The 16,573-nt window shown below is 36.0% G+C and overlaps 2 protein-coding genes and 1 long non-coding RNA gene across 3 annotated transcripts; 2 read left to right on the plus strand and 1 right to left on the minus strand.

Annotated features, from left to right (window-relative positions):
* Positions 1 to 7,557: 7,557 nt before the first annotated feature.
* Positions 7,558 to 8,034, minus strand: LOC137822289 (uncharacterized). The gene has a single exon (XM_068627173.1). The coding sequence runs from the start codon at positions 8,032 to 8,034 to the stop codon at positions 7,558 to 7,560; it is 477 nt and encodes a 158-aa protein (XP_068483274.1).
* Positions 8,035 to 8,441: 407 nt separating this feature from the next.
* On the plus strand, positions 8,442 to 9,086 carry LOC137821110 (uncharacterized). The gene is made up of 2 exons (XR_011082746.1): positions 8,442 to 8,740; positions 8,824 to 9,086. It is a non-coding gene; the product is annotated as an uncharacterized lncRNA (long non-coding RNA).
* A 4,368-nt stretch (positions 9,087 to 13,454) lies between these two features.
* Positions 13,455 to 14,958, plus strand: LOC137822887 (uncharacterized). The gene has a single exon (XM_068627905.1). The coding sequence runs from the start codon at positions 13,522 to 13,524 to the stop codon at positions 14,590 to 14,592; it is 1,071 nt and encodes a 356-aa protein (XP_068484006.1). The 5' UTR covers positions 13,455 to 13,521; the 3' UTR covers positions 14,593 to 14,958.
* Positions 14,959 to 16,573: the final 1,615 nt, after the last annotated feature.

The raw sequence follows: 16,573 nt of genomic DNA on the forward strand, positions 1-16,573 counted from the left end.
GCAGAATTGTACACTTTTTGTATTTTATTTATCATTTTTTGTGTACTTTGAATTTTTTAGTACTTCTTTTTTCTACTCTTTTCTAACACTTTTAAGATCACAAATCCAGAATTTCAGAATTTTCAAGTGATTAAATCAATTGCAATAAGGAAAAACAGTAAGCACGTTTTCAGAAAACAGAGGAATCCTAATAGAAATGAAAAACAAAATTATGAACTAGCAAAGACATAATGGAAAATGATGTATAGGAACTTGTATAGGTCTAGAATACAAGCATGAACTCAATCTAAAACAGAAAATGCACAAAGGATCAAGTATCAAACTCAGAAAATTATATGACACCAAAGCAAGAAACAACAAATTCAATAAAAGTACTACAAGAAGTGATGACAATTATGGAAAAACAAGACTAAGACAAAACTTGGATGGATTCAAAAAGGAAAATACTCAAACATATGATAGGCAAAATAAAGAAAACAGCAAGAAAACTCAAATAAGCCTAAAACAGAACCGTAAATTGCAAGAAATTAAAGAGCTGTTGAAATTAAAGTGCAACACAACTCAAAATTTAAACAAGAACACACCTAAACTCATGATACCACATGATATGATTCCAATAGCACAATATGAATGATTCTTGACATTCTTAGGAATCATCTTGAGTTGGATATGAGATAGGCACTTAAAGATAGAATTGGATCAAGGTTCTATGATCAAGAACTCACCAAGACTAGTACCAAAACCCAAACTCATATGGAAGTTCCATGTATTGTCAAATTGAACCGAACAAAATGGAAGAAAAGGCAAAGGCACCGAACAAAAAGCACAAGAACAGAATTGAACCGAACAAAAAGGCTAGAAATGAAGAAGAAACAATGAAGAACAACAAAGTAGAAAATGAACCGAAGCAAAACACAAAGGAATTGAAAATTCCGAACTGAAAAAGTAAAGAATCAAGCTAAGACATGAACATAACAAGAGAAGGAAGGAAGGAGAAGAGAAAGCTCATGAAGATGGAGGAATGGTTGGATGATCACGCCACTTAGAGGATGGTGACTCCAAGATGAGTGTGCAAGCCGCCACTTGAGATAACCATAGAACTTTCAAGATAAGACTAAGTGAGGAAGGCACAAAGCTCTCCAATGCTCTCTCAAAAATTGAGTATAGTTTCTCTAATCAAAATTCAAATCTGAAAAATACAAGGGCAGCACCTTAATTTATAGGCTAAGAGGTGCTGAAAAATAGGTGGGAAATTTCAAATAAAACTCATTTGAAATTCCCACCAAAAACAAGTCACATGGGAGGTGTGACCTTTTTCTACTATGACACCTCCTAAAAACTACACCTACACCACTCTCCTAAGTCACATGGACAATGTGACTTTATTTTACATTTTCACACTCCTTTATTTAATAACCACACCTCCTAAAACTATACAAGAGTATTTCAAAGCTTGGCCTTGCCCCTCATGGGATGGACTTGGGCTCTTTGGGCTTTGGCCTTCTTGGGCTTGGGCTTGTGCTTGGGCTTTGGGCTTGGGCCTCATCTTTATTTTATGTCTTCTTTTAATTTTGAGAAGACTAGAAGGAAGAACTTCAAATGTGAGGGTGGATGTCCTCTTCCTCCATTAATAAAAGCCTCCTTTATTTGATTCTCATCACTTGCAGGTAGCATCTATGAGGTAGCAGGTAGCAGGTAAAAGGTTGAAGGTAGCATATAGTAGGTAGAAGGTTGAAGGTAGCATATAGTAGGTAACAGGTTACAGGTAGCAGGTTGCACGTAGCAGGTAGCAAGTTGCAGGTATCAGGTAGAAGGTAACAGGTAGCAGGTAGCAGGTTGTAGGTAGCAGGTAGCAGGTTGTAGGTAGCAGGTGGCAGGTGGCAGATAGAAGGTTGCAGGTAGCAAGTAACAGGTTACAAGTAGCAGGTTGCAGGTAGCAGGTTGCAGGTAACAGGTAGCAGGTAACAGGTTGCAGGTAACAGGTAACAGGTTGCAAGAAGTAGGTTGCACATTGCAAGTTGCAGGTAACATGTTGCAGGTAGCAAGTTGCGGGTAACTCGTTGCAGGTAGCAGGTTGCAGATAGCAGGTACCAGGTAGTAGGTTGCAGGTACCATATAACAAGTTGCAGGTAACACATTTGAGGTAACAGGTTGCAGGTAGCAGGTTTCAGATAGCAGGTAGCAGGTTGCAAGTAGCAGGTAGCAGGTAGCAGGTTACAGGTTTCAGGTAGCGGTAGCAGGTTACAGGTTTCAGGTAGCTGGTAGCAGGTTACAGCAGCAGGTAGCAAGTTGCAGGTTGCAGGTTGCTTGTGTGAGGTAGCAGGTAGCAGGTTGCAGGTAGCATATAGTAAGTAGAAAGCTGTAGGTAGCATGTAGTAGGTAGCGGGTAGCAGGTTACAGGTTACAGGTAGTACGTAGCACGTTACAGGTAGGAGATTGCAGATAGCAGGTTGCAAGTAGCAGGTAGCAGGTAGTAGGTTGAAGGTAGAAGGTAGCAGGTTGCAGATAGCAGGTTGCAGATAGTAGGAGCAGGTTGTAGATAACAGATAACAGGTAGCAGATTACAGGTAGCAAGTTCCATGTTGTAGATAGCAGGTAGCAGGTTACAGGTAGCAATTTCCATGTTTCAAATAGCAGGTAGCAGGTTGTAGATAGCAGGTAGCAGGTAGCAGGTTGCAGGTTGCTAGTTGCAGGTGGCAGGTTGCAGGTAGCAAGTTGCAGAGAGCAGGTTGCAGAGAGCAGGTTGCAGGTAGCAGGTTGCAGGTAGAAGGTTGCAAGTTGCAGGTAGCAGGTTACAGGTAGCAAGTCGCATGTAGCAGGTTGCAGATTGATAGTAACAAGTTGCAGAGAGCAGGTTGCAGGTAGAAGGTTGCAAGTTGCAGGTAGCAAGTTACAGGTAGCAAGTTGCAGGTACTAAGTTGCAGTTAGCAGGTTGTAGATAGCAGGTAGCATATTGCAGGTAGTAGGTTGTAGGTAGCAGGTAGCAGGTAGAAGGTTGCGGGTAGCAGGTTGCAGGTCACATGTTGTCGGTAACATGTTGCAGGTAGCAAGTAGAAAGTAACTGATAGCAGGTTGTAGATAGCAGAAAGCAGGTGACAGATAGAAGGTTGCAGGTAATAGGTTACAAGTAGCAAGTATATGGTAGCAGGTAGCAGGTTGCAGGTAACAGGTAGCACACAACAAGTTGCAGGTAACACATTGCAGGTAGCAGGTTGTAGGTAACTCGTTGCAGATACCACATAACAAGTTGCATGTAACACATTGCAGGTAGCAAGATTGAGGTAGCAAGTAGCATATTGTAGTAACAGGTAGCAGGTACCAGGTTGCAAGTTGCAGGTTGCATGTAGGAGGTAACATGTAGCATGTAGAAGGTTACAGGTAGCATATAGTAGATTGAAGGTTGCAAATAGCATATAGTAGGTAGCAAGTAGTAGGTTACAGGTAGCAGGTTGCAGACACCAGGTTGTAGGTAGTAGGTAGGAGGTTGCAGATACCAGGTTGCAGGTAGCAGGTTGCAGGTAGCAAGTTGCAGATAGCAGGTAGCAAGTTGCAGGTAGTAGGTTGTAGATAGCAGGTAGCAGGTGGCAGATAGCAAGTCGCAGGTAGCAGGTAGTTGGTTGCATGTTACAGGTTGCAAGTAGCAGGTTGTAGGTAGCAAGTTCCATGTTGCAGGTAGCAGGTAACATATTGCAAGTAGCAGGTAGCAGGTAGAAGGTTGCAGGTAGCATGTATGAGGTAGTAGATAGTAGGTAGTAGGTAAAAGGTTTAAGGTAGCATATAATAGGTAGAAGGTTGCACGTAGCATATAGTAGGTAGCAGGTTACAAGTAGCAAGTTGTACGTAGCAGGTAACTCGTTGCAGGTAGCAGATAAGAGGTTACAAGTAGCAAGTAATAGGTAGTAGGTAATAGGTAGCAGGTTCCAGGTAGCAGGTTGCAGAGATCAAGTACCAGGTAGTAGGTTGCAGTTACAACATAACAAGTTGCAGGTAACACATTGCACGTAGCGGGTTGCAGGTAGCAATTAAAAGGTTGAAGGTAGCATATAGTAGGTAGAAGGTTGTAGGTACCATATAGTAATTAGCAGGTTACAGGTAGCAGGTGACAGGTAGCAAGTAGCAGGTAGCAAGTTGCAGGTAGCAGTTTGCAGGTAGCAGATTGCAGGTAGTAGGTTACAGGTAGTAGGTAGCAGGTAAAAGGTTGCAGGTAGCAAGTTGAAAGTAGCAGGTAGAAGGTAACAGGTAGTAGGTTGTAGATAGCAGAAAGCGGGTGATAGATAGAATGTTGCAAGTAGCAGGTTACAGGTAACAATTTGCAGGTATAAGGTAGCATATAGCAAGTTCCAGGTAACACATTGCAGGTTGCAAGTAACTCGTTGCAGGTAGCAGGTTGCAGGTACCACATAACAAGTTGCAGGTAACACATTGCAGGTAGCAGGATTCGGTTAGCAGGTAGCAGATTATAGTAACGGTAGCAGGTAGCATGTATGAAGTAGCAGGTAGCAGGTAGAAGGTTACAGGGAGCATATAGTAGGTAGAAGGTTGCAGGTAGCATATAGTAGGTAGCAGGTATCAGGTTACAAATAGCAGATTGCAGGTACCAGGTTGCAGATACCAGGTTGCATGTAGCAGGTAGTAGGTAGCAAGTTCCATGTTGCAGGTAGTAGATAGCATATTGCAAGTACCAGGTAGCAGGTAGAAGGTTGCAGGTAGCATGTATGAGGTAGCAGGTAGCAGGTAAAAGGTTGAAGGTAGCATATAGTAGGTAGAAGGTTGCAGGTAGCATATAGTAGGTAACAGGTTACAGGTAGCAGGTTGCACGTAGCAGGTAGTGGTTTACAGGTAGCAAGTTGCAGGTAGCAGGTAGAAGGTGGCAAGTAGCAGGTTGTAGGTAGCAAGTAGCAGGTTGTAGGTAGCAGGTAGCAGGTGACAGATAAAATGTTGCAGGTAACAGGTAGCAGGTTACAGGTAGCAGGTTGCAGGTAACAGGTTGCAAGGAGCAAGTTGCACACTACAAGTTGCAGGTAACATGTTGCAGGTAGCAGGTTGCAGGTAACTCGTTGCATGTAGCAGGTTGCAGATAGCAGGTACCAGGTAGTAGGTTGCAGGTACCAGGTAGCAGGTGGCAGATAGAAGGTTGCTGGTAGCAGGTTACAGGTAGCAGGTTGCAGGTTGCAGGTAACATGTTGCAGGTAATAGGTTGCAAGGAGCAGGCTGCAGATACCAGGTACCAGGTAGTAAGTTGCAGGTACCACATAACAAGTTGCAGGTGACACATTTGAGGTAGCAGGTTGCAGGTAGAAGGTTTCAGATAGCAGGTAGCAGGTTGCAAGTAACAGGTAGCAGGTTGCAGGTAGCATGTATGAGGTAGCGGGTAGCAGGTAGCAGGTTACAGGTTACAGGTTACAGATTTCAGGTAGCTGATAGCAGGTAGCAGGTTACAGGTAACAGGTTTCAGGTAGCTGGTAGCAGGTTACAAGCAGCAGGTAGCAAGTAGCAGGTTGTAGGTAGCATATGGTAGGTAGAAGGTTGTAGGTAGCATGTATTAGGTAACAGGTAGCAGGTAGCAGATTACCGGTTACAGGTAGCACGTTACAGGTAGGAGGTTGCAGATAGCAGATTGCAAGTAGCAGGAAGCAAGTAGCAGGTTGCAGGTAGAAGGTAGCAGGTTGCAGATAGAAGGTAGCAGGTTGCAAATAGCAGGTAGCAGGTTGCAGATAGAAGGAGCAGGTTGTAGATAACAGGTGGCAGGTAGCAAGTTCCATGTTGCATATAGCATGTAGCAGGTAGCAGGTTGTAGATAGCCGGTAGCAGGTTGCAGGTTGCTAGTTGCAGGTAGTAGGTTGCAGAGAGCAGGTTGTAGGTAGCAGGTTGCATGTAGAAGGTTGCAAGTTGCAGGTAGGTTACAGGTAGTAGGTTGCAGGCAGCAGGTAGCAGGTAGCAGATTGCAGGTAGCAGGTTGCAGATTGCACGTAGCAGGTTGTAGATTGCAAGTAGCATGTTGCAGAGAGCAGGTTGCAGGTAGAAGGTTGCAAGTTGGAGGTAGCAGGTTATAGGTAGCAAGTTGCAGGTACCAAGTTGCAGTTAGCAGGTTGCAGTTAGCAGGTTGCAGGTAGCAGATTGCAGGTAGTAGGTTGCAGGTAGCAAGTAGAAGGTAGAAGGTTACGGGTAGCAGGTTGCAGGTCACATCTTGCAGGTAGCAGGTAACAGGTAGCAATTATAAGGTAACAGGTAGCAGGTTGTAGATAGCAGGAAGCAGGTGGCAGGTAGAAGGTTGCAGGTAGTAGGCTACAGGTAGCAGGTTACAGGTAGCAAGTATAAGGTAGCAGGTAGCAGGTAAGAGGTAGCCAATTACAAGTAGCAGGTAGCAGGTTACAGGTTACAGGTAACAGGTTGCAGGTAGGAGATTGCAAGTAATATAGTAGGTTGCATGTAGCATATAGTAGGTAGCAGGTAGGAGGTAGTAGGTTACAAGTAGCAGGTTGCAGGTAGTAGGTTGCAGGTAGCAGGTTGCAGATAGCAGGTTGCAGGTTGCAGGTAGCAGGTTGTAGATAGCAGGTAACAAGTTGTAGGTAGCAGGTTGCAGATAACAGTTTGCAAGGAGCAGATAACAGGTTGTAGGTAGCAAGTTGCATGTAGCAAATTGTAGATAGCAGGAAGCAGGTGGCAGGTCGAAGGTAGAAGCTTGCATATAGCATGTAGTAGGTATGAGGTAGAAGGTTGTAGGTAGCTGGTAGCAGGTAGGAGGTAGAAGGTTGTAGGTAGCATGTAGCAAGTAGGAGGTAGAAGGTTGTAGGTAGCAGGTTATAGGTACCAAGTTGCAGGTACCAAGTTGCAGTTAGCAGGTTGCAGGTAGCAGATTGCAGGTAGTAGGTTGCAGGTAGAAGGTAGAAGGTTGCGGGTAGCAGGTTGCAGGTCACATGTTGCAAGTAGTAGGTTGCAGGTAGCAAGTAGAAAGTAACAGGTAGCAGGTTGTAGATAGTAGGAAGCAGGTGGCAGATAGAAGGTTGCAGGTAGTAGGTTACAGGTACCAGGTTACAGGTAGCAAGTATAAGGTAGCAGGTAGCTGGTTGCAGATAGCAGGTAGCAGGTGGCAGATAGGAAGTTGCAAGTAGCAGGTAGCTGGTTGCAGGTAACATGTTGCAGGTAGCAGGTTGCAGGTAACATGTTGCAAGTAGCAAGTTGTAGGTAGCAAGTTCCATGTTGCAGGTAGCAAGTAGCAGGTTGCAAGTAGCAGGTAGAAGGTTACAGGTACCATGTAGTAGGTAGTAGGTAGCAGGTAGCAGGTAGCAGGTTATAGGTAGCTGGTAACAGGTAGCAGGTTGCAGGTAGCATGTAGCAGGTAGCAGGTAGAAGGTTGCAGGTAGCATGTAGTAGGTAGCAGGTAGCAGGTTACAGGTCGCAGGTAGCAGGTTGTAGGTAGCAGGTTGGAGATAGCAGGTTGCAGGTAGCAGGTAGCAGGTTACAGGTCGCAGGTAGCAGGTTACAGGTCGCAGGTAGCAGGTTGTAGGTAGCAGGTTGCAGATAGCAGGTTGCAGGTTGCAGGTAGCAGGTAGCAGGTTACAGGTAACAGGTTGCAGGTATCAGGTTACAGGTAACAGGTTGCAGGTAGCAGGTTACAGGTAGCAGGTTACAGGTAGCAGGTAGCTGGTAGCAGGTTGCAGGTAGCAGGTTGCAGGTAGCAGATAGCAGGTTGTAGGTAGCAGGTTGCAGGTAGCAGGTTGCAGATAGCAAGTTGTAGATAGCAGGTTGCAGATAGCATGTAGCAGTTTGCAGGTAGCAAGTTGCAGGTACCAAGTAGAAGGTTGCAGGTAGCAGGTTGTAGATAGCAGGAAGTAGGTGGCAAATAGAAGGTTGCAGGTAGCAGGTTACAGCTAGCAAGTTGCAGATAGCAGGTTGTAGGTAGCAGGTTGCAGGTAGCAGAAAACACATAGCAAGTTGCAAGTAACACATTGCAGGTAGCAGGTTGCAGGTAACTAGTTGCAAGTAGCAGGTTGCAGATAGTAGGTACCAGGTAGTAGGTTGCAAGTAACACATTGCAGGTAGCAAGTTGTATGTAGCAGATAGCAAGTTGTAGGTGGCAGATAGAAGGTAGCAGGTAACAAGTTGTAGATAGCAAGTTGCAAGTGACAGATATTTTTAAAAAACTGGTTAATTTTTGTAGTTTTAAAATTTTTTAAATATGAAAATAAATGTGGATCTTCAATTCAACTCTTTTACCAACATCTACCACAACTTGTTTGTGAGAGAGTAATCTCATAAATCTAATAAATACTCCAAATAGTAAATAGTTCTGATGTTGAATTTAAGTGTATGTAAATCTTAAAAAATAAAGTGATTGCTTTTGAAATTTACTTATCTCTAATATAACCCGTTCATTCATATTTGCTTTTGAAACAAATGATTATTTAATTAAAGTGGGTGCTATTTAATTAACTCGGAAGAGTTGGCATTAGGGCGAGGGGTGGTGTTGTGAGGAGTGGATCCCTGTTGCGGGTGGGAATGAGAGGCTTGAGGTTGTGCTGCGAAGGGGTGGTTGAGTCTGACATCAACGTGGAAGCTGAGCCAAAGGACAAAATCATTGTTCCCAGTAAAACAGAGTCCTTCCACAGACCCAGGGAAGCAACTGTCATCCCTGCAAAGAGAGTGTGTGTCAAGAAAATGATGTGTAGTTGCTTTATCCACTGCATGTGCCACAAGTGCTCCAAAACCAACACCAACCATAAGCCTCTCTATGCTGCAGGTAACCATTTTAGTTTGCTTTTCACTTATCTTATGCTCCTACTCCAGGCTTACCCCTTTTTATTTTTCTCTGATCTCTTGCAGCCAACTATGGAAACTAAACAGAGCCTTCTCTTTGCAAATGAAATCAGAAGAGGTTGTCAGGAACAAATTAACAGTGATATATGGTAGTGGGGACTGGAAATTGTTGTTTACTATTCAATAAGGATCAAGAGTGATTATGTAAAACATCATTCGAACTTTAGTTTTAGAGTTCAGCTATTTTGTACGACTTATGTTTGCAAACGTTATCTGTTGGTTATTTCAAAGTTAAGAAAAGAAAAATAAACGTGTTTTACGCTGTTCAAGATTTTCATTCTAATTCACCCTCACTGTTAATCCTTATACGTTTTCCCTCACTTCTAGCTCTATTAATTTTTGTTCGTTTTAACTTTTGGTATCCCCTTTTACGAGTTAATTGAACATTACAAAAATGTTAATCACACACTTGTGTGGAATGTTTTTAACACGTGCTGTCATATTTTATTAGAGTTCACGAAATTGGGGCGAAATACTTAAAATAAAATTAAAATTATTATATTTTGAATTTTGATAAATTTCGATCAGTAAGATGAAAATGTGTTCAACAATGTAATATCACTGTCTCCGACGTGCAATATAAGCAAAAATGTATCTTTTAACTACAGTGAAACATTAAGGAGACAGAGTCCTATTTGAAGGACTATCCATGATCAATTGACTAAATTGCGTATGATTAAAACAAATATTCTTTCTGCTGGGTTTTTCTCTCTCTCATCATGTAATAAATACAAAGTATTGATTAATTTTGTTAATAATTATTTTTTCGTAAAACTTGATTGATCATTCAGAGAAATCTCTTCTCTCAAATTTTTTCCATTGATAAAAACTTTATTAAAATCTGATTTAAGATATCCAAATTAAAGTACCAAGTATATGTTTTACTAAAAAAAATCATAAAATATAAACTAATTTTAGAGATAAAAAATAATTAGTTGCTATAGTGACTAAATTATACACCATTTTAAATACTAAAAGAATTTTTAATTTTTAAATTAATATCTAATTAGTTACCAAAGTTTTAACTATCAATTATTTAGATTTTAAATTTGGTAGTAAAAACATTGGTAGCTAATTAGATACCAATTTAAAAATTATTTAACAAATATAGAAACTAATTTAGAAATAAAAAAAAAATTTAAAATATTCTCTAATTTAATCATTATTACAATTAATTATTTTTTTTGTTTTTAAAATTTGTTTATATTTCATGATTTTGTTGTAGGGATTAGTAATAATATTATCTAATTTTACATCTTAGTTGCTGAAATTGATAAAATTTCAAAACATTAATGGATAATTTGGGACACATCGTCACAGATTTAATTAAAATTTACTATATAGAGTAGTTGAAATTTGTTATACTTTTATACTGTCATGACTTTTTTATAATAAAATTGTTATCTTGTTATAAAATTTTTAAAAAATTGTCTACTTTAATAGTTAAGATATAAAATTACAATCAAATTAGTAAAAATTTATGTGTAAAAGAAGAAGCATGACTAGTGATAGATTGTGAATATAAAACATTGCTTTTGAGTCTGGTTTGTGGTGGGATTCCTGACATGTTTTTGATTCCATAAACTCCATTTACGAGTGGCTAATAGACGATATGTGACAAGAAAGATAAAAGTTTTGATTTGATTCTATTATGTTTTGATGCGGAAGCTAAGAATGTGAAAAATTGAATACCATAATCAGAAACTGAAGAAGTCTTTTGTGCTGTCATAGTTAGCATGTTCATGTTCCATCCCTGCATGGTGCTGCAAGAACTAATACAGGCGTTTTTCTCTATCTTTAAACAATAATTATTAATGTGCCACAATTTTTATTTGTGATTTTAAAAACGTGTTAATGACGCAAATTTTTAGAACCTCTACCTTCTTAGATAAAATATTATTTTAAAGTATAAGTTCCCTTAACCAACTTTTGTTCACCCATAAACCATTGATTAAGTAGGTTTGAGCATATTTTTATATAGATTATGGCAGCTCAAAATCGTAAATAACTTTTAGAAATAAAAAAAAAATTAAAGCTTCTAAGCTTATTTTGGAATGAATAAAATTGATTTATATATAGATAAAAACGATCGACTTCGTCAAAATGTTATCTAGACAAATTTTATTGAAATTTGTCAAAATGTATATCTAAATTTTCACCTTTACTTTTAATATGATAATTTTTTATAGAAATTTAGTAATAAATTATACAAAATAGCTTATTGTAAAAATAATTATTAAAATTACATCTTTTTTTTCTATTAAAGGTCTAGTATATCTATTTCATTTATTTAAATATAAAATCAAATAATTCTTTTTAAAAAAAGCTTGAGTCAATATGGTTCAAATCCGAATAATTCATTCATATGAACCCACAAATCAAATCAGCAAATAAAAAATCACAGCTTAAATAGTTCATATTTTACTAACCTATGACTCAAATGATTTGGATATAAATTTTAAAATAGTTAAATATTTTTTTTTTACTTATGTGAAATTGATTTTTATTTCTAGTCTAAATTTTAGATCTTCTAAATATTTGTAATAAAAAAATATTAAAATGAGTTATTACAAATTTTGTGTACGTGATAAACATATTTTTTTAATATGAAATATAATATTAAAATATTTCATATTTACTCATTATTAATATAAATATTATGATACACTTTAAACTGAAAATTCTCATTTTATAGTAAAAATTCATGAGATCTAAATTATATACTAGGGATAAAAATTAATTTTATGTCAATAGTATAAAAATAAAAAAATATATTTAATTCATTTTGAAATGTTAAAATTCAGGTTAGATTGGACTCAATTTGAAAACAATAATAGTTGATTATACTTACAGTGGAGAAGAGTGACTGCTGTATGGTTATAGTTGTGATACAAATATGTTTGTTATATTTAATTTAAAAAATAAATTAAATGAAAAAATTATAAAGTAAAAATATTCTCAAGGTATATTTTTTAGTAAAATTTAAACAAATTATTAAAAAGCTTAAGTAAAAGAGAAGAGCGCAACTAAAGTTTTTGCTACTAACTAATTATTTAGATTCTAAATTTAGTAACAAAAACCTTGGTCGCTAATTATATACCAATTTATAAACCATTTAACAATAATAAAAACTAATTTAGAAACCAAAAAATTTTTAATCTCTAAAATATCTCTAATTTAGTCACTATAACAACTAATTATTTTTAGTCTCTAAATATTGGTTTCTATTTTATGATTTTCTTGTAGTGTATATCACCATTATATTTTATCATTGTATATGGATGGATTATCTCTAAAATGTTACAATATATATTTATTTATTTTTTATTAATAAAAATAATTATTATTTCATGGTTCTGATTATTACTATTGTGGAAATCACCATTATTACTTTATACTCTTATCAATTACAGTTCTCATTGTATTGTTTATTAGTACATTTTTTATGCAATTTTTATATGGATTTAATAATCTATATAGAAAAAGCAATTATTGAATGTTAATTGCAAATTGACGTAAAATTGTCACGTTATATAGACTATGACTATAACTGATGTTAAATTATTAACATTCTATGTCAATTGTTTATCGATATAGAAAATATATATTTTGCATTAGTTATTCTCATAACAAGTATATTTTTTAATGTTATCTTAATAGCAGTGTTAACTTATAAAATAAAAAAAGTTCACGCCTAAAAAAATACAATTTCAATTTTGAAACAATAATAAACTGAAAACATAAATCAATAGGAAAGTTACAATGTACAAAAATAATTTAAATTGCCTAATACTATTCTGTGTAAACAAAATCTAAAACTATTACATGTTTAATTCTGTATTCCTACCTTCTAAAAATTTGGTCGTATATCTATTACTATAATATCAATGGTATCCAAAGATAAATATTTTTTTCTTTCTTTAAATACATGCAACATAAAAGAAATTATAAATAGCATATAAATGTACATGTAAATTTTAAAGTAATAATGTTATCTTATTATTTGGTTCTAATAAATTTTATTGTTATATTTATTATTATGATAACATGATAACGACAATTATAGTTACCAACTTGTCTATTACAATAAAAGCAAATAGTAAGTTAATTTATTGTTAAAATTAATTGAAGTAAATTTATAATCGTATGAAAAATTGAAATTACTTTATAATCCACAGTGATTCGTTGCTTACTAGTGTGTTCCCCATCCATAGTATTACAAGTCTTGAAAATAATATTTACGAGAAAAAATATAAGATGTATATATATAATGCCTACAAAATATTAGTAAGTTGAAGATAATGCCTATAAATAAACAGTTTGATTAAAATAGTAATTAAATACAATAATTCAGAAAATAATTAGGTTGGATGGTAAATTTTGATTAAACCTTTTGAAAGAAAGTAAAGAAAATGAAATGATTCCTGGTTGGGTGTGGGATCTCTAAACTGAAATAGTAGTTGAGTTGGAGAAAAACGTTGTGCCACATTAAACACTAAAAGAGTTAGACCCTACCATTTGTTCCATATATGTCTGAAAGGTCAAAAGCAAGGAATAATAATAATATGATAGTATCATCCACTATCCACCACCATGTTGTTGGTATCCAACCGTTACCCAACGGAACCCCTCCCCGGTACCCAAATTCAAATAAACACTGAAAAGTAAAAGACATTCATTCCCTCACTTTCCCTTCCTTTTCAAATGCAACTTCCAATGCTAACTATATCAAACTTCAACCACTCACTCTTCTTCTTCTTCTTCTTCCTCATCCTACCAATCCTATTTTCTCATTTCTCATTCCTCAGCCAAATGGGTTGCTGCGTTAGCAAATGCAGGCCCGACGGCAAACCCTCCCCAGAACAACATCAAAACCACTTCAACTTTAACCTCCTTCAAGACAAACTCGCTCCACCACCTCCCACCCTTTACTCCTCCACCAAAATCTCTCCCTCCCCTCCTTCTCCAACCTCTTCCACTTCCTCCATTTCCTCCTTCACATGCACCACTTCCAACACCATCTCCTCAGCCTCCTCCCTATCCACCGCCTCCTCCTCCTTGAGCTCCAAGGACAGGTCCTTCTCCAACGACTTCCTATGGTCCTGCTACAAGGACAACCCTCACATCACTCGCATCAACTCACTCAGGGAAGCTTCTCTCTCCTTGACGCCCCCAACTAAACCTACACTTCATCATAGAAAGCTTGCAAACATAAACCCATCACCTCCTCCCAAACCCAACTTGCTAACGCGCAAGCAGTCTCCACCATCGCAATCCTTTTCTATGCCCCAGAAGAGGGTTCGCTCAAACTCGCCTACCAATCTAGCCAGACAGAAGAGTTTCCGGAAGGACACTGAGAGGTCTATCACTGTTAACTATGCTTCCAACATGCACAGTAGGAGTCTAGGGTCACCCTCTCCGAGCAGAAGATATAACGGAGACAAATGTGGGAGTGGTAATTTGGCAACGGACAACGTTGTTTCGAGGCGAATGATGAACACTTCGAAAGTTAGTGTTACTGCTGTTCATTCTCATCATTCTGGTTTGCCTTCAACGAGGAAAGAGAATGTTAAAGCAGAGAGTCCCTATAACTGTTCACGAAGAGTACTTAATTCTCCTGGTTTAAGGCACAATGAGACAAGTACTTTCGAGGCTGGTTCTAAAGTTGATGAAACTGTGGCTAAGGATGTTGTTTCTGACCATGACATGGACTTCACTCTGATGGAGGATATCGACAACCCTCTTATCTCCTTGGACTGTTTTATCTTTTTGTAGAAAACAGTATGTCCTACATTTTTACTTTGAAGTTCCGAACCAATTCTCTGCTTCTTTTTGTTTGTTTGTTTCATATTTTTAATTTTTTGTTTGTTGAATGTTACAATATATTCATTACTACCCTAGAAGTTTCAAAGGTTGATGAAATTCTAGTTTTAATCTTTTAGATATAAGATGAAAAACACTGGTGTGTGTGTTTTTTCTGGTTTGAATTTATATGTTTGAGCATAATCAGAGAGAGTCTGTATAATGTGAGACTGTAGTATATCAAACATTTAAGATTTGATTTACATTTCATTATTTAATGTTTTTAATGTAATATATCAATATATATGATGACAGCGTTGTTTAAATTAGACTTGATTATTATTTGTTTATATTTTTATTTAATTTGTTCAATCTATTTATTTCTTTTTAAAATTTAATTTATTCCTTTAATCTCTAAAATGGAATTAATGCTATTATTTCCTTCTAATAACCCTTGCAAGTAACAATCTCGGTTCTTAAATATGTGTTCATTTCTTACCTTTCAGATGTAAAACTTATAATGTTAATTAAAAGAAAATGATAGGATAAATTAATCTTTTTAATGAATAAGTTAGATAAAAAGATGGACTTAAACAATAATAATCTTTAAATTATTAAAAGTGGGTTAAGAAGTACGCAGCAGTTAGAAGAGTGGTAAGTGCGGGCACCGCCAAACATTACAAGAAACATAGTAGAAGAGAGTTTAAAAAACACCACTTTGGTTGACTTTAAAATTATCTATATTTTTCACAACCACTATTATTTATATCACGATTACTTTTTAATAATAACATATTAAACAACAAAGATAATGTATAAATTTGAATAGATAATAATAATAATAATACATGGGTTAGAGACGTATTTGTAGAGTAGTTAGATGAGATGTCATAATTGTTAAACAATCTTGATAATTTTTTTCTATCAGTGTAAATTTTAACGAAATTAAGTAAATGAGTAATGACTTCACAGTAGTAGCATTAATATTTTTTTTTCTTTGGTTTTTGGGCTAACAGTTTGGTGTAGTACAACCTAAACTATATAAGTGTTTAGATGATTATAGTTTTCATTCAGTTGTTAAATTTATAAGTTTTTCGGATTGTTTTTGAGGTTATAGCTTTTCTTTTTTTTAAAAATAAAAATTAGAAGATCTCTCAAATACTTTTTTATATTTTATTTATCTTTTGTCGTAAAAAAATACCACTTCATATTGACTTCTAAATAAGATTCTATTTTCATTTTTTATTAAAGTTGTGGTCAGTACTTAAATTTTATTTTTAATTCATTTAAAACTCATGTTCAAAAATATGATTTTAGTTTTTTTAAATATAAGTAAATAACAAGTTAAAAAAATGGGAAAAAAATTATCTCGCAGCATGTCTTCTGGTTAATTGTTTAAGTCTTTGTTTTGATTTTTGTTGGATCGTCCTTTGTTGTACACTAACCTTGTGATAATGAGTATATGTATGAATTCATTTTCTATGTTACGATGATGTGTAGTTATCATTGCTATTATCTTCTGTGCTTGCATCATGTTTCATTTGTGTATGTAATATGTGAGTGGATAGTAATTTATGGATGTTGATTAGTGAACAATAAACTACCTACAAAGTCAAATAAAATAAAGGACCTTGATACCTTGACACTAATAACATACTCTTAATAAATAAATTAATTAATATTTTAACTATTTTTATTTTTATTTTTAATTTAAAATATTATAATATTATTAGAAAGGGTTATGGAGTAGTGTTATTTACTATTTGCTAACAAAACTTTTTCCTAAAATAAATAAAGTTGTTCTTGATAGTGTAACTGTAAGAAATTATTTGCTCTTTTATTATTAATATTTGGTTCTCACACTATTTATATATCTAAGCATTTATTAATCTTGGGTATATAAAAATATTTTATAAAGTTCAATTTCATCTAATTTAAAATTAGGATTATTGAT

This window comes from Phaseolus vulgaris, chromosome 9 (genome assembly GCF_000499845.2).
Source record: "Phaseolus vulgaris cultivar G19833 chromosome 9, P. vulgaris v2.0, whole genome shotgun sequence".
In the NCBI taxonomy this organism is placed as follows: domain Eukaryota; kingdom Viridiplantae; phylum Streptophyta; class Magnoliopsida; order Fabales; family Fabaceae; genus Phaseolus; species Phaseolus vulgaris.

Excerpts from the sequence above, each read along its gene's own strand:
- LOC137822289 (XM_068627173.1), bottom strand. The coding sequence starts at position 8,034 with ATGTGTTACTTGCAACCTACTACCTGGTACCTACTATCTGCAACCTGC.
- LOC137822887 (XM_068627905.1), top strand. The coding sequence starts at position 13,522 with ATGCAACTTCCAATGCTAACTATATCAAACTTCAACCACTCACTCTTC.